Source organism: Salvelinus alpinus, chromosome 3 (assembly GCF_045679555.1).
Source record: "Salvelinus alpinus chromosome 3, SLU_Salpinus.1, whole genome shotgun sequence".
Lineage (NCBI taxonomy): Eukaryota > Metazoa > Chordata > Actinopteri > Salmoniformes > Salmonidae > Salvelinus > Salvelinus alpinus.
The window spans coordinates 73,644,511-73,670,898 of NC_092088.1; the positions used below are offsets into that span (position 1 = coordinate 73,644,511).

Genomic DNA, 26,388 nt, shown 5'->3' on the forward strand with positions numbered 1-26,388 from the left:
AAGAGATAGAACAACAGATTTATGTTGAAACAAGATTATTGCAAAGTCATTAATTCAGTATCTATCTATATATACACACTGAACAAAAATAAAATGCAACATGTTTCATGAGCTGAAATAAAAATGTATTTACAGCCCTGTTGGTGAGCATTTCTCCTGTGCCAAGATAATACAGCCACCTGACAGGTCTGGCATATCAAGAAGCTGATTAAACAGCATGATCATTACACAGGTGCACCTTCTGTTGTGGACAATAAAGGGCCACATTAAATTGTGCAGTTTTGTCACAACACAATGCCACAGGTGTCAAAACACCACAAGTTGAGGGAGATTGCAATTGGCATGCTGGCTGCAGGAATATCCACCAGAGCTCCTGCCAGATAATTAAATGTTAATTTCTCTACCATAAACTGCCTCCAATGTAATTTTAGAGAATTTGGCAGTACATCCAACTGGCCTCACAATCCCAGCTCCCAAGTGCCCTCCAAGGCCCACCCATGGCTGCAGCCCTGCCCAGTCATGTGAAATCCATAGATTAAGGCCTAATGAATTTATTTCAATTGACTGATTTCCTTATATGAACTGTAACTCAGTAAAATCTTTTAAATTGTTGCAGTTCAACTCATCCCAAACGGGTTGAGGTCAGGTGATTGAGGAGATCAGGTCATTTGATGCAGCTCTCCATCCCACTCCTTCTTGGTCAAATAGCCCTTACAAAGCCTGGGAGGTGTGTTGGGTCATTGTCCTGTTGAAAAACAAATGATAGGCCCACAAAGCACAAACCAGATGGGATAGCGTATCGTTGCAGAATGCTGTGGTAGCCATGCTGGTTAAGTGTGCCTTGAATTCTAAATAAATCACAGACAGTGTCACCAGCAAAGCACCACCACACCACCTCCTCCATGCTTCACGGTGGGAACCACACATGAGGAGATCATCCGGTCACCTACTCTGCATCTCACAATGACACGGCGGTTGTAACCCAAAATCTCAAATTTTGACAGATTTCCACTGGTCTAATGTCCATTGCTCGTGTTTCTTGGCCCAAGCAAGTCTCCTCTTCTTATTGGTGTCCTTTAGTAGTGGTTTCCTTGCAGCAATTTGACCATGAAGGCCTGATTCACGCAGTCTCCTCTGAACAGTCGATGTTGAGATGTTTCTATTACTTGAACTCTGTGAAGCATTTATTTGGGCTACAATCTGAGGTGTAGTTAACTCTAATGAACTTATCTTCTGCAGCAGAGGTAACTCTGTGGCGGTCCTCATGAGAGCCAGTTTCATCATAGCACTTGATGGTTTTTGCAACGGCACTTGAAATTTAACGGATTGACTGAACTTCATGTCTTAAAGTAATGGACTGTCGTTTCTCTTTGCTTATTTGATATGAACTTGGTCTTTTACCAATAGTATACCACCCCTACCTTGTCACAACACAACTGATTGGCTCAAACGCATTAAGAAATTCCACAAATTAACTTTTACCAAGGCACACCTGTTAATTGAAATGCATTCCAGGTGACTACCTCTTGAAGCTGGTTGAGAGAATTCCAAGTGTGTGCAGTTTCCATCAAGGCAAAGGGTGGCTACTTTGAAGAATCTCAAATATATGTTTATTTGTTTAACACTGTTTTGGTTACTACATGATTCCAAGTGTTATTTCATAGTTTTAAATGTCTTCACTATTATTCTACAATGTAGAAAATAGTGAAAATAAAGAAAAACCCTTGAATGAGTAGGTGTCCAAACATTTGACTGGTACTGTGTGTGTGTGTACACTCCCATTCAAAAGTTTAGGGTCACTTAGAAATGTCCTTGTTTTGAAAATTTTTAAAATTTTCCCCCATTAAAATAACATCAAATTGATCAAAAATACTCCATAGACATTGTTCATGTTGTAAATGACTACTGTAGCTGGAAATGGCTGATTTGTAATGGAATATCTACATACAGTGCCTTGCAAAAGTATTCATCCCCTTGGCGTTTTTCCTATTTTGTTGCATTACAACCTGCAATTTAAATTGATTTTTATTTGGATTTCATGTAATGGACATCCACAAAATAGTCCAAATTGGTGAAGTGAAAAAAATAACTTATTTCAAAAAAAATCTAAAATAAATTTAATGGAAAAGTGGTGCGTGCATATGTATTCAACCCCTTTGCTATGAAGCAACTAAATAAGATCTGGTGAAACCAATTACCTTCAGAAGTCACATAATTAGTTAAATGACGTCCACCTGTGTGCAATCCAAGTGTCACAGGATCTGTCACATGATCTCAGTATATATACACACACCTGTTCTGAAAGGCCCCATATTCTGCAACACCACCAAACAAGGGGCACCATGAATACCAAGGAGCTCTCCAAACAGGTCAAGGACAAAGTTGTACAGATCAGGGTTGGGTTATAAAAAAATATCAGAAACTTTTAAACATCCCACGGAGCACTGTTAAATCCATTATAAAAAAATTGAAAGAATATGGCACCACAACAAACCTGCCAAGAGAGGGCTGCCCACCAAAACTCACAGACAAGGCAAGGAGGGCATTAATCAGAGAGGCAACAAAGATAACCCTGAAGGAGCTGCAAAGCTCCACTGCGAAGATTGGAGTATCTGTCCATAGGACCACTTTAAGCCGTACACTCCACAGAGCTGGGCTTTACGGAAGAGTGGCCAGAAAAAAAATAAGCAAACACCAAAACGCATGTGGGAGACTACCCAAATATATGGAAGAAGGTACTCTGGTCAGATAAGACTAAAATTGAGCTTTATACCATCAAGGAAAACACTGTCTGGCGCAAACCCAACACCTCTCATCACACCATTCCCACAGTGAAGCATGGTGGTGGCAGCATCATGCTGTGGAGATGTTTTTCATTTGCAGGGACTGGGAAACTGGTCAGAATTGAATGAATGATGGATGTCGCTAAATACAGGGAAATTCTTGAGGGAAACATGTTTCAGTCTTAGATTTTAGCCCTCATTTCTCAGAGCAAGAATAGACTGACGAGTTCAGAAGAAAATTCTTTGTTTCTGGCCATTTTGAGCCTGTAATCAAACCCACAAATGCTGATGCTCCAGATACTCAACCAGTCTAAAGAAGGACAGTTGTATTGCTTCTTTAATCAGCTCAACAGTTTTCAGCTGTGCTAACATAATTGCAAAAGGGTTTTCTAATGATCAACTTGAATTAGCGAACACAACGTACCATTGGAACACAGGAGTGATGGTTGCTGATAATGGGCCACTGTACGCCTACAGTTGAAATAGGAAGTTGACATACACTTAGGTTGAAGTCATTAAAACATTTTCAACCACTCCACAAATTTCTTGTTAACAAACTATAGTTTTGGCAAGTCGGTTAGGACATCTACTTTGTGCATGACACAAGTAATTTTTCCAACAATTGTTTACAGACAGATTATTTCACTGTATCACAATTCCAGTGGGTCAAAAGTTTACATAGACTAAATTGACTGTGGAGGTCCACCATTTTTTTCTGAGGTCTTGGCTGATTTCTTTTGATTTTCCCATGATGTCAAGCAAAGAGGCACTGAGTTTGAAGGTAGGCCTTTAAATACATCCACAGGTACACCTCCAATTGACTCAAATTAAGTCAATTAGCCTATGAGAAGCTTCTAAAGCCATGACATAATTTTCTGGAATTTCCAAAGCTGTTTAAAAGGCACAGTCAACTTAGTCTATGGAAACTTCTGACCCACTGCAATTGTGACACAGTGAAATAACCTGTCTGTAAACAATTGTTGGAAAAATGACTTGTGTCACGCACAAAGTAAATGTCCTAACCGACCTGCCAAAACTATAGTTTGTTAACAATACATTTGTGGAGTGGTTGAAAAACGGGTTTTAATGACCCCAACCTAAGTGTATGTAAACGTATGACTTCAACTGTATATACATACATATATATACACACACGTATGGATGTAAATATACACACACAATTGTTTATTACTGGCGAGACACGCTTTTAAATGGGTAGTTGTTGGCTTAATGACTGGAAGTCTATGGGAACACCCACCAGTACTGAAAACAAATCCTATGGGAAACACTGGTGTGTTTGCAAACTTAAGACAGATAGAATTGGCGAGGGAGAGAGAGAAAGAGGGAGAGAGAGAGGGGGGAGGAGTGTAACCAAAAACTGTAAATCTTTGGGAAATGTCGAATCGGAGGTGTCACACAAAGGCATCCCTGTGAGTCTGAACTGTGGGAGCCTGATGAAAAGGCAGTGTGTGTGTGTGATAAATAGTCAGCGTGAGAGATCCACAGTGACACCTCGATTGTGCCCGAGGCATCTAAAGTGAGAAAGAGACCGTTTAGTGGGATCAGGGATAGAGAAAGCAAAGGTTTGATAGGGAGGAGGATTATGTAGAAAATATGATTAGCAGCAGCCAGGACTGAGCTTCAACATGAGTAGATGAAACTTAAGTGCCAGTCCCATATCTTACGTCAAATGTTGTCTTGCAACTACCCCCGTGTAGAAAAATATCACAACAAATGAATACTTAAAATCAGCCCATCATGTATGAGTATTCATGATAGACCTTTTCTCACAGCGTGGTTTCTATGGGCAACTGTGGGGAGGTTCTAGCGTGGCCCCGGCAAAAAGCAGCCCTTCGGTCTGCTCAGACACTCTGTCCTGTATCTCTGTTAGACTCTTCCCCTCTTCTCTCCCTATCTCCTCTGTTCTACTCTTCCCCTGCTCCTGGCCCCGAATGGTACCACTTCCTATCTCCCCATGGGCCCTCAGCCACACACAGACACACTCATACCCCACCCCCCTGCTTAGGCATTCTAGGCACACTAATTCAAGTCTCCCTCTCAATCGTGCTTTGGTACTGCAGACACACTGAATCAAGCTTCCTTTTCAATAAGCCTTCCCGTCCTCCGGCAGGGTGACGGGTTGAAAGCGTATGTTTCCACAGACACAGAGTATCTACTCTGGGCCAAATTACCCCTGCCTTACGTCACCCCTCAGAGTTCTGGGAAATGCTAAGAGGAGAGGAGGCATGGGGGATGGTCAGGTCTGAGGGTACGGTCATTCATCTTAGATTGCAGACTTAAACCACTTTGTACTCACACAGTGAATTTGTGAAAAGTCTGTCCAAAACAGTGGCTGCATGTTAGAACAACGTTGGCATCTGAGAAAAGCGATTGAAAGGTGGGAAGTAGATTGTCACCTTAAGGCTGGTGTTGGAGTGAGGGTGGCTCAGGTCGTTATATCTCCAGGGTTCAGACGGCGTTTCCACGGTTTCCCTCTGCGGGTCAGAGGTCAAATCACTTCCTGGTAACTGGAATAACCCCATGGAGATGGGACGTTCCTTCCTGGATTGAGAGAAAGAAGAGGGGGAGGAATATTCAGTATTGACAGAATACGGGAGAAGAGATGGATTGTTGATTGCTGGTCTCATCTCCATGGGGTTATTTTTTTCCTCATTTGCACTTTCTGTGAGTCATAGAGCTATGAACTTAAATCCGTTTTTACCTCATTTTTACTAGAGGTTGACCGATTATGATTTTTCCATGCCGATACCAATACCGATTATTGGAGGACCCAAAAAAACTGATACTGATTAATCTGCCAATTTATATATATATATATAATATGTATTTGTAATAATGACAACTACAACAATACTGAATGAACACTTATTTTAACTTAATATAATACATAAATAAAATCAATTTAGTCTCAAATAAATAATGTAACATGTTCAATTTGGTTTAAATAATGCAAAAACACAGTGTAGGAGAAGAAAGTAAAAGTGCAATATGTGCCTTGTAAAAAAGCTAACGTTTAAGTTCCATGCTCAGAACATGAGAACATATGAAAGCTGGTGGTTCCTTTTAACATCAGTCCTCCATATTCCCAGTTAAGTTTGACTATCGGATGTTCTTATAGGCACTATAGTATTGCCAGCCTAATCTTGGGAGTTGATAGGCTTGAAGTCATAAACATCACTGTGCTTCAAGCATTGCTAAGAGCTGCTGGCAAACGCAGGAAAGTGCTGTTTGAATTAATGCTTACGAGCCTGCTGCTGCCTTCCGCCGCTCAGTCAGACTGCTCTATCAAATATCAAATCATAGACTTAATTATAACACAGAAATACCAGCTTAAGGTCATTAATATGGTCAAATCTGGAAACTATCATTTCGGAATCAAAACGTTTATTCTTTCAGTGAAATACGGAACCGTTCCGTATTTTATCGAACGGGTGGCAACCCTAAGTCTAAATATTGCTGTTACATTGCACAACCTTCAATGTTATGTTGTAATTATGTAAAATTCTGGCAAATTAATGACGGTCTTTGTTAGGAAGAAATGGTCTTCAGACAGTTCGAAATGAGCCAGGCGGCCCAAACTGCTGCATATACCCTGACTCGGCTTGCACTGAACGCAAGAGAAGTGTTACAATTTCCCTAGTTAATATTGCCTGCTAACATGAATTTCTTTTAACTAAATATGCAAGTTTAAAAATATATACTTGTGTTGATTTTAAGAAAAGGCATTGATGTTTATGGTTAGGTACATTGGTGCAACGATTGGGCTTTTTTTCGCGAATGCGCTTTTGTTAAATGATCACCCGTTTGGCGAAGTTGAAGTAGGCTGTGATTCGATGATAAATGAACAGGCACCGCATTGATTATATGCAACGCAGGACAAGCTAGTTAAACTAGTAATATCATCAACCATGTGTAGATAACTAGTGATTATGTTAAGATTGAATATTTTGAATAAGATAAGTTTAATGCTAGCTAGCAACTTACCTTTGCTCCTTGCAGCCACCAGGTCCTTTTGATGCTGCACTCGCGTAACAGGTGGTCAGCCTGCCACGCAGTCTCCTCGTGGATTGCAATGTAATCGGCATCCAAAAATGCCTATTACCGATTGTTATGAAAACTTGAAATCGGCCCTAATTAATCGGCCATGCCGTAATTATATCCTCCTGATTCCTGCTTACAAGCAAAAAATAAAGAAGGAAGTACCAGTGACTCGCTTAATATGGAAGTGGTCAGATGACACAGATGCTACGCTGCAGGACAGTTTTGCTAGCACAGACTGGAATATGTTCCGGGATTCATCTAATGGCATTGAGGAGCATACCACCTCAGTCACCGGCTTCATCAATAAGTGCATCTACGACGTCGTCCCCACACGTTCATATCCCAACCAGAAGCCATGGATTACATGCAACATCCGCACCGAGCTAAAGGCTAGAGCTGCCGCTTTCAAGGAGCGGGACACTAACCTTTCGGTTACTAGAACAATGCTCTAACCACTAGGCTACCTGCCGCCCCACAAGGCTGCAGGGACAGACGGATTACCAGGACGTACTCAGAGCATGTCTGGACCAACTGGCAAGTGTCTCGTTGACATTTTCAACCTCTCCCTGACCGAGTCTGTAATATCAACATGTTTCAAGCAGACCACCATAGTCCCTGTGCCCAAGAAGGCAAAGGTAACCTGCCTAAATGAATAGCGCCCCGTAGCACTCACGTCAGTAGCCATTAAGTGCTTTGAAAGGCTGGTCATGGCTCACATCAACACCATCATCCCGGAAACCCTAGACCCACTCCAATTTGCATACCATCCCATCAGATCCACAGATGACGCAATCTCAATCGCACTCCACACTGCTCTTTCCCACCTGGACAAAAGGAACACCTATGTGAGAATGCTGTTCATTGACTACAGCTCAGCATTCAAACACCACAGTGCCCACAAAGCTCATCACTAAGCTAAGGACCCTGATCCCTGATCCTTGATCCTCAACACGGGGGCCACTCAGGTGTGCCTGATTAGACCCCTCCTATACTCTCTGTTCACCCACGACTGTGTGGCTAAGAACGACTCCAACACCATAATTAAGTTTGCTGACGACAAGTGGTAGGCCTGATCACCGACAATGATGAGGTAGCCTATAGGGAGGAGGTCAGAGACCTGGCAGTGTGGTGCCAGGACAACAACCTCTCCCTCAATGTGAGCAAGACAAAAGAGCTGATCGTGGAAGAGGATGGAAAAGGAGGGCAGAACACGCCCCCATTCACATCAACGGGGCTGTAGTGGAGCGGGTCGAGAGCTTCAAGTTTCTTGGCGTCCACCTCACCAACAAACTATCATGGTCCAAACACACCAAGCCAGTCACGAAGAGGGCACGACAACACCTTTTCCCCCTCAGGAGACTGAAAAGATTTGGCATGGGTCCCCAGATCCTCAAAAAGTTCTACAGCTGCACCATTGAGAGCATCCTGACTGGTTGCATCACCGCCTGGTATGGCAACTGCTCGGCATCTGACTGTAAGGCGCTACAGAGGGTAGTGTGTATGGTCCAGTACATCACTGGGGCCAAGCTTCCTGCCATCCAGGACCTATATACTAGGTCAAAGACTCCAGTCACCCAAGTCATCGAGACTGTTCTCTCTGCTACCGCGCGGCAAGCGGTACCGGAGCGTCAAGTCTAGGTCCAAAACGCTCCTTAACAGCTTCTACCCCCAAGCCACAAGACTGCTGAACAATTAATCAAATGGCCACCCAGACTATTTACATTGACACACCCCCCTGCTACTCGCTGTTTGTTATCTATACATAGTCACTTTACCGCTACCTACATGTACAAATTACTTCGACTACCGGTACCCCCTATATGGCCTCGTTATTTTATTGTGTTACTTTTTATTTTTTTACTTTAGTTTATCTAGTAAATATTTTGACCATTTATTGAACTGCATTGTTGGTTAAGGTCTTGTAAGTAAGCATTTCACTGTAAGGTCTACACCTATTGTATTTGGCGCATGTGACAAATAACATTTGATTTGAAAGAGTTTCAAAAAGGTATTGACGGTATTGAAAAACCCTCCCGTGGCTATTTCTAAATACCCCAGTACACGGTACACCGCCCAAGCCTACTTTGAACATCAATGGAAGTGGAGCTCAATATTAACCCACCCACATCAATGAGGTACTAACAGTAAAGTAGCGTAGGCAGAAACAATGACTTCCATGTTAAAAAGAGAAAGCTGTACTTAATAGCAGACCATAGACAATCGACACCCCACTATGGAGAGACAGAGAGAGACAGGCCTCACTGCCTGCCATTGGACATAAACTGGAGAGAAGCTTTAACTAAAAATCAACTATATTTTTTCAACTCTCAAAGAAATATCCTAAAACCAAAAATAGCATACAGCTTTGACAGGTCCCTCTTGTAAAGGATATTTATCAAATGGGATTAACTGTATAAATAAATGATACATTAACGTAAATAATATGTAATGTTAGAATGGATGAGTGTGTCTGAGTATCTACTGTCTGAGAAGGTTCTCTCACCTGACCTACTTTCAGCCTGCAGAACCATAAAGCCTGGCTGTCTGTTACAAACACAGCATGGTAACTACATGTTAATATAATGGCAACAAGCAAGGGAAAGAGGGATGAGGTGGAGTTAGAGGGGTAAGCAAGCAGATAAATGTACAAGTGATTTCAGCAGAGAATGGACAGCGTGAAACAAGGAGAAGATGAGGACAGAGTAGGAACAGAGAAAGAGCAGAGATGGAAAAGAGGACAGGAAGGAGAAAGAGGTAAACACACCCATCCCTTTCAAAGAGTTACCTTCAGGAGTGAGGCGACTTACAGTAGGCTGCGTTTCTGTCTCTCTCTCTCTCTCTCTCTCTCACACACACACACCACACACAGGGTCGTACAGTACCTGTTGGGTCGTGACAGGGCGGGCAGGGCAGGGAGGCCAGTAGAGACAGAGTAGTGTACCAGCAGCAGGACAGACAGAGAGACCAGCACGGCAGAGTTAATGACCACGGCCCCCCCCACAAAGCCAAAGACAAACAACAGTATACGCCCCGGGCTCATGGCCCTCCCTGAACATGGCCCAGCGCCCCACACTGCTGGGACCAGGGGAAGGGGGCTAAAACGCACGCCTCTGAAGCTTTTACACACTGTCCCTGGATCTCAAAGCAAAGAAGTATAATCCCCTTGGTGTCTGTTGACAAATTACACCTGACATACACACGGTCTGTCACTGACTGCTGGAATGAGAAGAATGGTCAGGTACAGGAGATCTGGTTCAGAGTAGAGCGGTCTCGAGCTATGTGAGCTCAGACCAGCAGGCCAACGAGCGACGGCCACAGAAACAACAGCAGCAGCAATCCCATTAGCAGCAGCGGTGGTGGTGGCGGCAGAGAGACAGAGCAGCAACTGCTACTGTAGAGTGATGCCGGCTTCAGTTCAACACTACTGTGACATCATCCAGAGAGAGAGAGAGAGAGAGAGGGGGTGGACACTGGCTTCGCAGCGGTTTTCCCTTTCTCCACTCTTTTGATGTATTGTATCCTCTTTCTGTCAGACGATACTCTTGCTTGTCCTTTCTTTGCTAAGATGCGACACTGCTCCCGCTGTACAGTCTAGAATTCTCGCTCTCCCCTCCCTCTCTCTTCCCTCCCCCCTTATCCCTCCCTTTCGGATGCTGAGGCAGCATTAAAGCTGGTAACATATGCCTCCTCCCAGCTCGATGCTGATTGGCTGAGCCAGGGAGAGACTGGGAGGACAAACCTGTGGATACTGGCAGCGCCTGCTACTAATGAAAGACTGGAGGGCTGCTGCCACACACATAATACATAATGTAACACCTGTGTTATGGGAAATCGCTGAAAATCACAAATGAGTGCCTTATGAACAAACACAAAATGTTTAAATCTGTTTAAATCTAAAAAGCAATCTGCTTTGATGTAGTGGTCAAAGTAAACATCCCTCTCTAGACCGTTCAAAACGGAGGCTTATCCAGCGTGAGACCATGGCCTCTTTTCACTGCCGTTTCACTCACTATTCTGATCTGCTCAGCAGACTAACACACTACAGCTCTGAAACCCTCTAATCATCACACTGAGATTACTTCAGCTGACCACTGACAACTTCTAGCTGGTTTATATACAACAGAATAGTCCCACTCAATCTCTATATCCCAATCTTCTCTTCATCCTCCTCCACTCCCTTCAACTCAGATCCACTAAAATGTCATCACCTCCTATCCTCTCCTCTTTTGCCTGCCCTCTCCCTCTGCCCTGCTCATCCCATCCTCGCTTGCCCTCTCCCCATCCCATCTCCTCTCCCATCCCCTTGCCTGCCCTCTCCTCCTCCCATCTCCTCTCCTCTCTTCTTCCCTCCATCAGGTTCTGACCTACATTGAACTGCCTGTGGAGAGCAGCAAGCATAGGAGTGTTGCCTGCAGTGATGAAGCACCTCACATCAACTTACTCTCTCAGGGTGAGGAGCCAACTATGCCAATGAATCTTGATGTGTCATACTGATACGGACACTGTACAGTAAAATACAAAAACACACGCTACCCAGGATGTACTGGCCACAAACCAGCAGTGTATTTGGGAAACCCTGCTATATGATACTGTACATGCAGTGATTTTGGCATGGGACTTTGATAGTTGTATACCAGTCAAAGGTTTGGACACACCTACTCATTCAAGGGTTTTTCGTTATTTTTACTATTTTCTACATTGCATAATAGTGAAGACATCAAAACTAGGAAATAACACATATGGGGGGAAAAAAAGTGTTAAACAAATCAAAATAAACTCAGCAAAAAAAGAAAAGTCCTCTCACTGTCAACTGCATATATTTTCAGCAAACTTAACATGTGTAAATATTTGTTTGAACATAACAAGATTAAACAACAGACAAACTGAACAAGTTCCACAGACATGTGATTAACAGAACCTGAATAATGTGTCCCTGAAAAAAAGGGGGGGGTCAAAAAAGTTACAGTCAGTATCTGGTGTGGCCACCAGCTGCATTAAGTACTGCAGTGCATCTCCTCTTCATGGACTGCACCAGATTTGCCAGTTCTTGCTGTGAGATGTTACCCCACTCTTCCACCAAGGCACCTGCAAGTTCCCGGACATTTCTGGGAGGAAATGGCCCTAGCCCTCACCCTCCGATCCAACAGGTCCCAGACGTGCTCAATGGGATTGAGATCCGGGCTCTTCGCTGGCCATGGCAGAACACTGACATTCCTGTCTTGCAGGAAATCACGCACAGAGCGAGCAGTATGGCTGGTGGCATTGTCATGCTGGAGGATCATGTCAGGATGAGCCTGCAGGAAGGGTACTACATGAGGGAGGAGGATGTCTTCCCTGTAATGCACAGCATTGAGATTGCCTGCAATGACAACAAGCTCAGTCCGATGATGCGGTGACACACCACCCCAGACCATGACGGACCCTCCACCTCCAAATTGATCCCGCTCCAGAGTACAGGCCTCGGTGTAACGCTCATTCCTTCGACGATAAAACGCAAATCCGACCATCACCCCTGGTGAGACAAAACCCAGACTCGTCAGTGAAGAGCACTTTTTGCCAGTCCTGTCTGGTCCAGCGACGCCGGGTTTGTGCCCATAGGCGACGTTGCCGGTGATGTCTGGTGAGGACCTGCCTTACAACAGGCCTACAAGCCCTCAGTCCAGCCTCTCTCAGCCTATTGCGAACAGTCTGAGCACTGATGGAGGGATTGTGCGTTCCTGGTGTAACTCGGGCAGTTGTTGTTGCCACCCTGTACCTGTCCCGCAGGTGTGATGTTCAGATGTACCGATCCTGTGCAGGTGTTGTTACACGTGGTCTGCCACTGCGAGGACGATCAGCTGTCCGTCCTGTCTCCCTGTAGCGCTGTCTTAGGCGTCTCACAGTACGGACATTGCAATTTATTGCCCTGGCCATAGTTGCAGTCCTCATGCCTCCTTGCAGCATGCCTAAGGCACGTTCACGCAGATGAGCAGGTATCCTGGGCATCTTTCTTTAGGTGTTTTCAGAGTCAGTAGAAAGTCCTTTTTAGTGTCCTAAGTTTCATAACTGTGACTTTAATTGCCTACTGTCCCTAAGCTGTTAGTGTCTTAACGACCATTCCACAGGTGCATGTTCATTAATTGTTTATGGTTCATTGAACAAGCATGGGAAACAGTGTTTAAACCCTTTACAATGAAGATCTGAAGTTATTTGGATTGTTACGAATTATCTTTGAAAGACAGGGTCCTGAAAAAGGGACGTTTATTTATTTTGCTGAGTTTATATTTTTGATTCTTCAAAGTAGCCACCCTTTGCCTTGATGACAGCTTTGCACACTCTTGGCATTCTCTCAACCAGCTTCACCTGGAATGCTTTTCCAAAAGTCTTGAAGGAGTTCCCACATATGCTGAGCACTTGTTGGCTGCTTTTCCGTCACCCTGCAGTCCAACTCATCCCAAACGGGTTGAGGTCGGGTGACTGTGGAGGCCAGGTCATCTGATGCAGCACTCCATCCCACTCCTTCTTGGTCAAATAGCCCTTACAAAGCCTGGAGGTGTGTTGGGTCATTGTCCTGTTGAAAAACAAATGATAGTCCCACTAACCGCAAACTAGATGGGATACCGTATCGCTGCAGAATGCTGTGGAAACCATGCTGGTTAAGTGTGCCTTGAATTCTAAATAAAATCACAGACAGTGTCACCAGCAAAGCACCCACACACCTCCTCCTCCATGCTTCACGGTGGAAACCACACATGCGCAGATCATCCGTTCACCTACTCTGCGTCTCACAAAGACACGGCAGTTAGAACCAAAAATCGCCAATTTGGACTCATCAGACCAAAGGACAGATTTCCACTGGTCTAATGTCCATTGCTTGTGTTTCTTTGCCCAAGCAAGTCTTCTTATTATTGGTGTCCTTTAGTAGTGGTTTCTTTGCAGCAATTCGACCATGAATGCCTGATTCACACAGTCTCCTCTGAACAGTTGATGTTGAGATGTGTCTGTTACTTGAACTCTGTGAAGCATTTATTTGGGCTGCAATCTGAGAGGCAGTTAACTAATAATATTATCCTCTGCAGCAGAGGTAACTCTGGGTCTTCCGTTCCTGTGGCAGTCCTCATGAGAGCCAGTTTCATCATAGCAGTTGATGGTTTTTGCGACTGCACTTGAAGAAACTTTCAAAGTTCTTGACATTTTCCAGATTGACTGAACTTCATGTCTTAAAGTAATGGACTGTTCATTGAGCTGTTCTTGCCATAATATGGACTTGGTCTTTTACCAAATAGGGCTATCTTCTGCATACCACCCCTACCTTGTCACAACACAACTGATTGGCTCAAAAGCATTAAGGAAAGAAATTCCAAAGAAAAACTTGTAACAAGGCATACCTGTTAATTGAATTGCATTCCAGGTGAAGCTGGTTGAGAGAATGCCAAGAGTGTGCAAAGTTGTCATCAAGGCAAAGGGTGGCTACTATGAAGAATCTCAAATATAAAATACATTTTGATTTATTTACTACATGATTCCAAATGTGTTATTACATAGTTTTGATGTCTTCACTATTATTCTACAATGTAGAAAATAGCAAAAATATTGAAAAACCCTTAATTGTAGGTGTGTCCAAACTTTTGACTGGTGTTGTAAATGACCTTACCTTGATCTGCTTGTGCTTGTGTCCGAGGGTGTCTCCAGCTGGTGTTTGGTACGTTCCAAGTGCTCCATGTAACTGTGGATCATCTGCATGGGACATACCACGGGGGGGGGGGGGGGGTTAGCGTGGACAGGGAGTGTCCCTATTCGAATACATTGTTGAAGATGGCCATGATGCCTACTGTTTCTTATGGGGTTTTGTATCCATATACAGCTGGAACAGACAGCCTCCTGGCATGTGGGGTACCATGTACAGCTGGGATCATGTTCTCTATGCAGGCCAGAGAAGTTTGTTTTGGCGTCTGGGCCAATGTAATGTGTTAGTAATACATTATGGAAAACAGACTTTAGACAGACTGAGTTGAGGCAACATATTTAAATGTAGGGAGTCTCTCTCAACAAGTTTGCCCAGTACAATGAAAAAAATGGAACAGTCTCAATCACAGATGGGGTCAATTCTGAAAGTAAACTAAATTCCAATTCCAATTTTTCCTAATTGAAAAGCATTGGAAGAGAATTGGAATTTCATTGTAATTTCTGAATTGATATGAAATTGATCCCAACACGCACTACAACACACTTCCCTTCCCTCCTCATACCTCGGTGTGCCTCTGGTGGAGGGCATTGTACTCCTTCTTCAGCTCGGCTTCTCGTTCCTCCATTCTACCGACTGAAAGAAAGAACGTGTGATCTCAGTTAAAACATAACAACATGGTCAATGAGGCAAAATAACACTAACTGTTATAAAGAACATAGAAAAGCCTTTTGAGTCCAGTTAGTTAAAAGTGAATGTAATCTTGGAACATCAGTAACACAGGTCCACGAACATCAGTAACATCTGTCCATGAACATCAGTAATATCCTTCTCAAAACAGGCTTCCAAGATGAGAAACCAAATAAAGTACCAAACTGCTGTCAGTTGTAGTAGCAATGCATGACCACCAGGTGTCATTAGCGCACTAGTAACAACACTGTCTGGCTCACTCAAACATTGATGCAGAGATATTTTACACAGCTTTGGGTTGGGGTCCCTGAGCAGCCATAATCCTGCCATGAGTAAAAACGTTTCCCTATGAAAAATTTCAGGAATTCTATGCCGTTTCATACACAAAGTTGTACCATTCATCACACACTCAGAAGCCATGTTTAAACTGTACTATAAAAAAAGCACAAGCAGGAACCCAAACACACAAGCATACATTAGAATCAACTCTACTCTATTTCAGTATAACACATAGCTCTGAGCTCTGTAACTTAATCCACTGTAGGAAACTTGGCTGGCTTGGACTGTTTATAGTGAAAACACCATGACAATATCCTGTGTGACTGTTCAGATGACTGCCCAGCCTTACAATGGTGGAATTTGTATTTGCATGGCCCGGTGCCCTGGGTAGGTGGAGATTTCAATTAAAGGACCAATGGAATGGTCTAAAATGATCTAACTCCGCCCACCTGGGCCATGCGAAAAGAACTTGACCAATGCCTTCACAAAGGCAGAGTGTGTGAGACAGACACTAACCCAAGCAGGCATACCATCTGGTCATTGACAATGACCCTCCCAACAGTGTGAGGTGTTTGTGTCAGTAAATGCTAACACAGTTATCTAAATCAAATCTGCTACCCCCCTCTACATTTCTCTATGATAGCACGGCTATCAGCGGACTGTGTTTTTTTGTCGTTGGCTCTTAGTGGAATATGATATAGGTCTGGGATTTGCTTCAGTAGAACACAGGCTTCAAACCCAGACCGTCAGAGGTGGTTTAGTGAATGCCTAGGACTTAGCTCTGCTGTCTATGTGATTTGTGAGTTACCATGACTAGTGACTACCGGTAGACAAAGAGGAACCAAGTAGAGAATGAACAGACAGAAATAACACTTTAGGAATTCACCTGCTGTGTGTGTATTGGAAAGTGGAACTGTGTTTAGGGCTTGCGGTCTACTATATCTGTCCTGTTCATCATCTACTCTACCCACACCTGATGAGCAATCTGAACTATGAGCTGGCCTCATGAGTGTTCTCACATCTAAATGATTCAACACATGCGTATTACTGCTCAGCCTCTCCCTATCTAGTTCCTGTGTGAGAGAGTGAGAGAGTGAGAGAGTGAGTGAGTGAGTGAGTGAGTGAGTGAGAGATAACGGCTAAAAGAAGAAAGAAGTGAAATAGAAGAGGTGGTAACAGGGGAAGGGGGAGAAAGACAACATTGGAGAGAACAATTACTGTGGACCTGGCTGTGAGAGTTGGTGAATATCAAGTCAGGCAGTGTGTGCGCACGCACTCAGTCAGGTTCAGTTGGCAGAGAGCTATACATGTACTTCCCCATAAAGTGGTTAGTTAACCCGATCAGAGTCAAATACCAACTCAGCAGACCGGAATAAACTTACTTTGATGTGTGATGCAGAATTAAATTAAAGTCTTTATTGAAGACTGCACTTATAGACACGTCCAAACAACCCCCTTATAGACACGTCCAAACTACCCCCTTATAGACACGTCCAAACTACCCCCTTATAGACACGTCCAAACAACCCCCTTATAGACACGTCCAAACTACCCCCTTATAGACACGTCCAAACTACCCCCCTATAGACACGTCCAAACAACCCCCTTATAGACACGTCCAAACAACCACCTTATAGACACGTCCAAACAACCACCTTATAGACACGTCCAAACTACCCCCTTATAGACACGTCCAAACAACCCCCTTATAGACACGTCCAAACAACCCCCTTATAGACACGTCCAAACTACCCCCTTATAGACACGTCCAAACAACCCCCTTATAGACACGTCCAAACTACCCCCTTATAGACACGTCCAAACTACCCCCTTATAGACACGTCCAAACTACCCCCTTATAGACACGTCCAAACTACCCCCTTATAGACACGTCCAAACAACCCCCTTATAGACACGTCCAAACTACCCCCTTATAGACACGTCCAAACTACCCCCTTATAGACACGTCCAAACAACCCCCCTATAGACACGTCCAAACAACCCCCTTATAGACACGTCCAAACTACCCCCTTATAGACACGTCCAAACAACCACCTTATAGACACGTCCAAACTACCCCCTTATAGACACGTCCAAACTACCCCCTTATAGACACGTCCAAACAACCACCTTATAGACACGTCCAAACTACCACCTTATAGACACGTCCAAACTACCCCCTTATAGACACGTCCAAACAACCCCCTTATAGACACGTCCAAACTACCCCCTTATAGACACGTCCAAACAACCCCCTTATAGACACGTCCAAACAACCCCCTTATAGACACGTCCAAACTACCCCTATAGACACGTCCAAACTACCCCCTTATAGACACGTCCAAACTACCCCCTTATAGACACGTCCAAACAACCACCTTATAGACACGTCCAAACTACCCCCTTATAGACACGTACAAACTACCCCCTTATAGACACGTCCAAACAACCCCCTTATAGACACGTCCAAACTACCCCCTTATAGACACGTCCAAACTACCCCCTTATAGACACGTCCAAACTACCCCCTTATAGACACGTCCAAACTACCCCCTTATAGACACGTCCAAACAACCCCCTTATAGACACGTCCAAACAACCCCCTTATAGACACGTCCAAACTACCCCCTTATAGACACGTCCAAACTACCCCCTTATAGACACGTCCAAACTACCCCCTTATAGACACGTCCAAACAACCCCCTTATAGACACGTCCAAACAACCCCCTTATAGACACGTCCAAACAACCCCCTTATAGACACGTCCAAACAACCCCCTTATAGACACGTCCAAACAACCCCCTTATAGACACGTCCAAACAACCCCCTTATAGACACGTCCAAACTACCCCCTTATAGACACGTCCAAACTACCCCCTTATAGACACGTCCAAACTACCCCCTTATAGACACGTCCAAACTACCCCCTTATAGACTGCTCTCATCCTTCTAGACCTATCGGCTGCCTTTGATACTGTGAACCATCAGATCCTCCTCTCCACCCTCTCCGAGCTGGGCATCTCCGGCGCGGCCCACGCTTGGATTGCGTCCTACCTGACAGGTCGCTCCTACCAGGTGGCGTGGCGAGAATCTGTCTCCGCACCACGTGCTCTCACCACTGGTGTCCCCCAGGGCTCTGTTCTAGGCCCTCTCCTATTCTCGCTATACACCAAGTCACTTGGCTCTGTCATATCCTCACATGGTCTCTCCTATCATTGCTATGCAGACGACACACAATTAATCTTCTCCTTTCCCCCCTCTGATAACCAGGTGGTGAATCGCATCTCTGCATGTCTGGCAGACATATCAGTGTGGATGACGGATCACCACCTCAAGCTGAACCTCGGCAAGACGGAGCTGCTCTTCCTCCCGGGGAAGGACTGCCCGTTCCATGATCTCGCCATCACGGTTGACAACTCCATTGTGTCCTCCTCCCAGAGTGCTAAGAACCTTGGCGTGATCCTGGACAACACCCTGTCGTTCTCAACTAACATCAAGGCGGTGACCCGTTCCTGTAGGTTCATGCTCTACAACATTCGCAGAGTACGACCCTGCCTCACGCAGGAAGCGGCGCAGGTCCTAATCCAGGCACTTGTCATCTCCCGTCTGGATTACTGCAACTCGCTGTTGGCTGGGCTCCCTGCCTGTGCCATTAAACCCCTACAACTCATCCAGAACGCCGCAGCCCGTCTGGTGTTCAACTTTCCCAAGTTCTCTCACGTCACCCCGCTCCTCCGCTCTCTCCACTGGCTTCCAGTTGAAGCTCGCATCCGCTACAAGACCATGGTGCTTGCCTACGGAGCTGTGAGGGGAACGGCACCTCCGTACCTTCAGGCTCTGATCAGGCCCTACACCCAAACAAGGGCACTGCGTTCATCCACCTCTGGCCTGCTCGCCTCCCTACCTCTGAGGAAGTACAGTTCCCGCTCAGCCCAGTCAAAACTGTTCGCTGCTCTGGCACCCCAATGGTGGAACAAACTCCCTCACGACGCCAGGTCAGCGGAGTCAATCACCACCTTCCGGAGACACCTGAAACCCCACCTCTTTAAGGAATACCTAGGATAGGATAAAGTAATCCTTCTAACCCCCCCCCCCCCTTAAAAGAGTTAGATGCACTATTGTAAAGTGGTTGTTCCACTGGATATCATAAGGTGAATGCACCAATTTGTAAGTCGCTCTGGATAAGAGCGTCTGCTAAATGACTTAAATGTAATGTAAATGTAATAGACACGTCCAAACAACCCCCTTATAGACACGTCCAAACAACCCCCCTATAGACACGTCCAAACTACCCCCTTATAGACACGTCCAAACTACCCCCTTATAGACACGTCCAAACAACCACCTTATAGACACGTCCAAACAACCACCTTATAGACACGTCCAAACAACCACCTTATAGACACGTCCAAACTACCCCCTTATAGACACGTCCAAACAACCCCCTTATAGACACGTCCAAACTACCCCCTTATAGACACGTCCAAACAACCCCCTTATAGACACGTCCAAACAACCCCCTTATAGACACGCCCAAACTACCCCCTTATAGACACGTCCAAACTACCCCCTTATAGACACGTCCAAACAACCACCTTATAGACACGTCCAAACTACCCCCTTATAGACACGTCCAAACAACCACCTTAGACACGTCCAAACTACCCCCTTATAGACACGTCCAAACAACCCCCTTATAGACACGTCCAAACAACCCCCTTATAGACACGTCCAAACAACCCCCTTATAGACACGTCCAAACTACCCCCTTATAGACACGTCCAAACTACCCCCTTATAGACACGTCCAAACAACCACCTTATAGACACGTCCAAACTACCCCCTTATAGACACGTCCAAACAACCACCTTATAGACACGTCCAAACTACCTCCTTATAGACACGTCCAAACAACCCCCTTATAGACACGTCCAAACAACCCCCTTATAGACACGTCCAAACTACCCCCTTATAGACACGTCCAAACTACCCCCTTATAGACACGTCCAAACTACCCCCTTATAGACACGTCCAAACTACCCCCTTATAGACACGTCCAAACAACCCCCTTATAGACACGTCCAAACTACCCCCTTATAGACACGTCCAAACTACCCCCTTATAGACACGTCCAAACTACCCCCTTATAGACACGTCCAAACTACCCCCTTATAGACACGTCCAAACAACACCCCTATAGACACGTCCAAACTACCCCCTTATAGACACGTCCAAACTACCCCCTTATAGACACGTCCAAACTACCCCCTTATAGACACGTCCAAACTACCCCCTTATAGACACGTCCAAACTACCCCCTTATAGACACGTCCAAACTACCCCCTTATAGACACGTCCAAACTACCCCCTTATAGACACGTCCAAACTACCCCCTTATAGACACGTCCAAACTACCCCCTTATAGACACGTCCAAACAACCCCCTTATAGACACGTCCAAACTACCCCCTTATAGACACGTCCAAACTACCCCCTTATAGACACGTCCAAACAACCCCCTTATAGACACGTCCAAACAACCCCCTTATAGACACGTCCAAACTACCCCTATAGACACGTCCAAACTACCCCCTTATAGACACGTCCAAACTACCCCCTTATAGACACGTCCAAACTACCCCCTTATAGACACCTCCAAACAACCCCTTCTAGACACCTCCCAAAAATAAAATAAATTATAGACTGCACATAGACACCTCCGAAAACCCCCCCACCACTGCTGAAAATAATCCTAGGGGAGACACTGATTAAGGGTTCACAGCTCCCGCCCCCCCCGCTGCTACTCGCCCAAGCCTCCCCAGCTTCTCCTTTACCCAAATCAAGATAGCAGATGTTCTGAAAGAGCTGGAAAACCTGGACCCATACAAATCAGCTGGGCTTGACAATCTGGACCCCCTATTTCTGAAACTGTCCGCCGCCATTGTCGCACCCCCTATTACCAGCCTGTTCAACCTCTCCTTCGTATCATCTGAGATCCCCAAGGATTGGAAAGCTGCCGCGGTCATCCCCCTCTTCAAAGGGGGAGACACCCTGGACCCAAACTGTTACAGACCTATATCCATCCTGCCCTGCCTATCTAAGGTCTTCGAAAGCCAAGTCAACAAACAGATCACTGACCATTTCGAATCCCACCGTACCTTCTCCGCTGTGCAATCCGGTTTCCGAGCCGGTCACGGGTGCACCTCACCCACGCTCAAGGTACTAAACGATATCATAACCGGCATCGATAAAAGACAGTACTGTGCAGCCGTCTTCATCGACCTGGCCAAGGCTTTCGACTCTGTCAATCACCATATTCTTATCGGCAGACTCAGTAGCCTCGGTTTTTCTAATGACTGCCTTGCCTGGTTCACCAACTACTTTGCAGACAGAGTTCAGTGTGTCAAATCGGAGGGCATGTTGTCCGGTCCTCTGGCCGTCTCTATGGGGGTACCACAGGGTTCAATTCTCGGGCCGACTCTTTTCTCTGTATATATCAATGATGTTGCTCTTGCTGCGGGCGATTCCCTGATCCACCTCTATGCAGACGACACCATTCTGTATACTTCTGGCCCTTCCTTGGACACTGTGCTATCTAACCCCCAAACGAGCTTCAATGCCATACAACACTCCTTCCGTGGCCTCCAACTGCTCTTAAATGCTAGTAAAACCAAATGCATGCTTTTCAACCGTTCGCTGCCTGCACCCGCACGCCCGACTAGCATCACCACCCTGGACGGTTCCGACCTAGAATATGTGGACATCTATAAGTACCTAGGTGTCTGGCTAGACTGCAAACTCTCCTTCCAGACTCATATCAAACATCTCCAATCCAAAATCAAATCTAGAGTCGGCTTTCTATTTCGCAACAAAGCCTCCTTCACTCACTCCGCCAAACTTACCCTAGTAAAACTGACTATCCTACCGATCCTCGACTTCGGCGATGTCATCTACAAAATAGCTTCCAATACTCTACTCAGCAAACTGGATGCAGTTTATCACAGTTCCATCCGTTTTGTTACTAAAGCACCTTATACGACCCACCACTGCGACCTGTATGCCCTAGTCGGCTGGCCCTCGCTACATGTTCGTCGTCAGACCCACTGGCTCCAGGTCATCTACAAGGCTATGCTAGGTGCCGCCTTATCTCAGTTCACTGGTCACGATGGCTACACCCACCCGTAGCACGCGCTCCAGCAGGTGTATCTCACTGATCATCCCTAAAGCCAAAACCTCATTTGGACGCCTTTCCTTCCAGTTCTCTGCTGCCTGCGACTGGAACGAATTGCAAAAATCTCTGAAGTTGGAGACTTTTATCTCCCTCAACAACTTTAAACATCTGCTATCTGAGCAGCTAACCGATCGCTGCAGCTGTACATAGTCCATCGGTATATAGCCCACCCAATTTACCTACCTCACCCCCCCATACTGCTTTTATTTATTTACTTTTCTGCTCTTTTGCACACCAGTACTTGCACATGATCATCTGATGATTTATCACTCCAGTGTTAATCTGCTAAATTGTAATTATTCGATTTATTGCCTACCTCCTCATGCCTTTTGCACACATTGTATATAGATTCTCTTTTTTCTACCATGTTATTACATTTACATTTTACATTTTAGTCATTTAGCAGACGCTCTTATCCAGAGCGACTTACAGTAGAGTGCATACATTTTATTACATTTTACATACTGAGACAAGGATATCCCTACCGGCCAAACCCTCCCTAACCCGGACGACGCTATGCCAATTGTGCGTCGCCCCACGGACCTCCCGGTTGCGGCCGGCTGCGACAGAGCCTGGGCGCGAACCCAGAGACTCTGGTGGCGCAGCTAGCACTGCGATGCAGTGCCCTAGACCACTGCGCCACCCGGGAGGGTGACTTGTTTATTGTTTACTCCATGTGTAACTCTGTGTTGTTGTCTGTTCACACTGCTATGCTTTATCTTGGCCAGGTCGCAGTTGCAAATGAGAACTTGTTCTCAACTAGCCTACCTGGTTAAATAAAGGTGAAAAAAAATAAAAAAAATAAAAGACAGTGATTGATTGATCAATTATGTAACTGATTGAGTATTATGGTGGAAATTACAAGATTGTTATAATACCTTCATTGCATCAAATGGTTGTTTTATGCAAAATAATAAGGGGTTGTTAGAACGCTCATCTGTGTTCTATTGAGGATGGGCCTCTGGGAGATAACACTGAGAGAGATTTACAATGTCTTTTGGGTGACAAAACCTAAAGAGACTGCATTCCAGAGCATGAGTTAATGTTTCTGTTCTATAAGGTACCAGGGAGAGATGACCCCAGGGCCAGACCTTGGAGTCTACACAATGAGAACTGTTTTTACAGCAAATACTGTCTGCTGTGAATTATAAGTAACTTTCATACAAATCTTAACCTTGTGACCCATTCTATACATCTGTTGTTCGTCATGTAGGTTGAAAGGGGTGTATCTTGGCTATAAAAATACCTTTTTCCTTTTGTCTCGGGGCTCTCAACGAATCATCTGAGGGTGATTCGTCGACAAGCCATCATTATCGTAGAGCACTCAATTGATTCACTTTATATGTGTGTGTTGTATTGACCTGCTCCCTTATTAATAAGTGATTAAAGATTTAGTTTAAGTATAACTCTGACTTGTGTGATAAGTTTGTCTCTCCTCATTTGATAATAAAGAAATTAACCACCACAGTATGAATCTGTCCGTTTGTGTGTTTGTTAAGACTCACTCTGGTCCGAGTAGTTCCTGGTCTTGAGCTCCATTTGACGTGTGTGAGACTCCAGCATCACCAGTCGACCCTGAAGGTCCTTCTTCTCCATGTCCTGACTGTCCTCAAACACCATGTACCTCTACAGACAGACAGAGAGTTGTTAAAACACTGTGTGAAACACAATGGCATGTGTCCATGTGTGTTAAGTACTTGTGAGAAAGGTCATTGATCTCTAGCCAACAGACAGGACACATTGCTAGCTGTATGCATCATGTTTGTCAGATTCCTTCTGCCACCACCTCCTATGATCCTTAGAGACAGACACAGAAGAAGTGAATTGGGAGAGACTAGGGACTAACTCAAATCTGGAGTGAGATCAATGAGACAAAACCCACCTGTCTGCCTGTGTGTGTCTGTCTGCAGCTCCATTCAATGTGTTGTTTTGTGTCTGTGTATCAGGTCTGAGGTCAACATGAAGAGTCAGTCGGTCTTCAGTTCCATTCAGTGGATGTCAGACAACAGGTTCAGAGCGCCAGCTCCTTGGTGCCACTTGAGTGTGTGTTGCACTGACAGATCAGTGTCCGGTAGTAAGTTCTTGTTGTTGTCCATTAGAGCTCAACACCAGTATCTTCAGATCGACAATTGTTGTAGCTTTTCCGTTGATGGGAATGAGAGAATCTGTCTAACTGGAGAACTCTGCCGCTGCCAGCAAAAACAGGCTGAGGAGTTATGACATAACCTAGCGAGACATAACCCCCCCTCCCAACACACACTGATCAACTGTCTACTTTTAGTTTTTAGTTTTTTATACCCCTTTTCCCCCCCAATTTTGTGATATCCAATTGGTAGTGAGGAAACACTGTACAGTTTGGCCAAAAGTTTTGAGAATGACACAAATAGTCATTTTCACAAAGTCTGCTGCCTCAATTTGTATGATGGCAATTTGCATATGCTATGAAGAGTGATCAGATGAATTGCAATTAATTGCAAAGTCCCTCTTTGCCATGCAAATTAACTGAATCCCCAAAAAAACATTTCCACTGCATTTCAGTCCTGCCACAAAAGGACCAGCTGACATCATGTCAGTGATTCTCTCGTTAACACAGGTGTGAGTGTTGACGAGGACAAGGCTGGAGATCACGATCACTCGATCGTTCGAATAACAGACTGGAAGCTTCAAAAGGAGCATGGTGCTTGGAATCATTGTTCTTCCTCTGTCCTCTGCCGTCATCATTGCTTTGCACAAAAAGGGCTTCACAGGCAAGGATTTTGCTGCCAGTAAGATTGCACCTAAATCAACCATTTATCGGATCATCAAGAACTTCAAGGAGAGCGGTTTAATTGTTGTGAAGAAGGCTTCAGGGCGCCCAAGAAAGTCCAGCAAGCGCCAGGACCGTCTCATAAAGTTGATTCAGCTGCGGGATCGGGGCACCACCAGTACAGAGCTTGCTCAGGAATGGCAGCAGGCAGGTGTGAGTGCATCTGCACGCACAGTGAGGCGAAGACTTTTGGAGGATGGCCTGGTGTCAAGAAGGGCAGCAAAGAAGCCACTTCTCTCCAGGAAAAACATCAGGGACAGACTGATATTCTGCAAAAGGTACAGGGATTGGAGTGCTGAGGACTGGGGTAGTCATTTTCTCTGATGAATCCCCTTTCCAATTGTTTGGGGCATCCGGAAAAAATCTTGTCCGGAGAAGACAAGGTGAGCGCTACCATGTGTCATGCCAACAGTAAAGCATCCCAAGACCATTCATGTGTGGGGTTGCTTCTCAGCCAAGGGAGTGGGCTCACTCACAATTTTGCCTAAGAACACAGCCATGAATAAAGAATGGTACCAACACATCCTCCGAGAGCAACTTCTCCCAACCATCCAGGAACAGTTTGGTGACAAACAATGCCTTTTTCAGCATGATGGAGCAAGGCAAAAGTGATAACTAAGTGGCTCGGGGAACAAAAACATCGATATTTAGGGTCCATGGCCAGGAAACTCCCCAGACCTTAATCCCATTGAGAACTTGTGGTCAATCCTCAAGAGGCGGGTGGACAAACAAAAACCCACAAATTCTGACAAATTCCAAGCATTGTTTATGCAAGAATGGGCTGCCATCAGTCAGGATGTGGCCCAGAAGTTAATTAACAGCATGCTAGGGCCGATTGCAGAAGTCTTGAAAAAGAAGGGTCAACACTGCAAAT

The 26,388-nt window shown here is 45.1% G+C and overlaps 1 protein-coding gene across 1 annotated transcript in view; it reads right to left on the minus strand.

Moving 5' to 3' along the window:
* Window positions 1-26,388, minus strand: part of spag9b (sperm associated antigen 9b) — a 73,013-nt gene that overhangs the window by 15,857 nt on the left and 30,768 nt on the right. Inside the window, exons 2-5 of the mRNA XM_071394055.1 lie at window positions 24,214-24,334; window positions 15,074-15,144; window positions 14,479-14,561; window positions 5,201-5,345 (exon numbers count right to left, since the gene is read on the minus strand). Coding sequence (XP_071250156.1) covers window positions 5,201-5,345; window positions 14,479-14,561; window positions 15,074-15,144; window positions 24,214-24,334 — 420 coding nt within the window. The remainder of the gene's footprint in view (window positions 1-5,200; window positions 5,346-14,478; window positions 14,562-15,073; window positions 15,145-24,213; window positions 24,335-26,388) is intronic.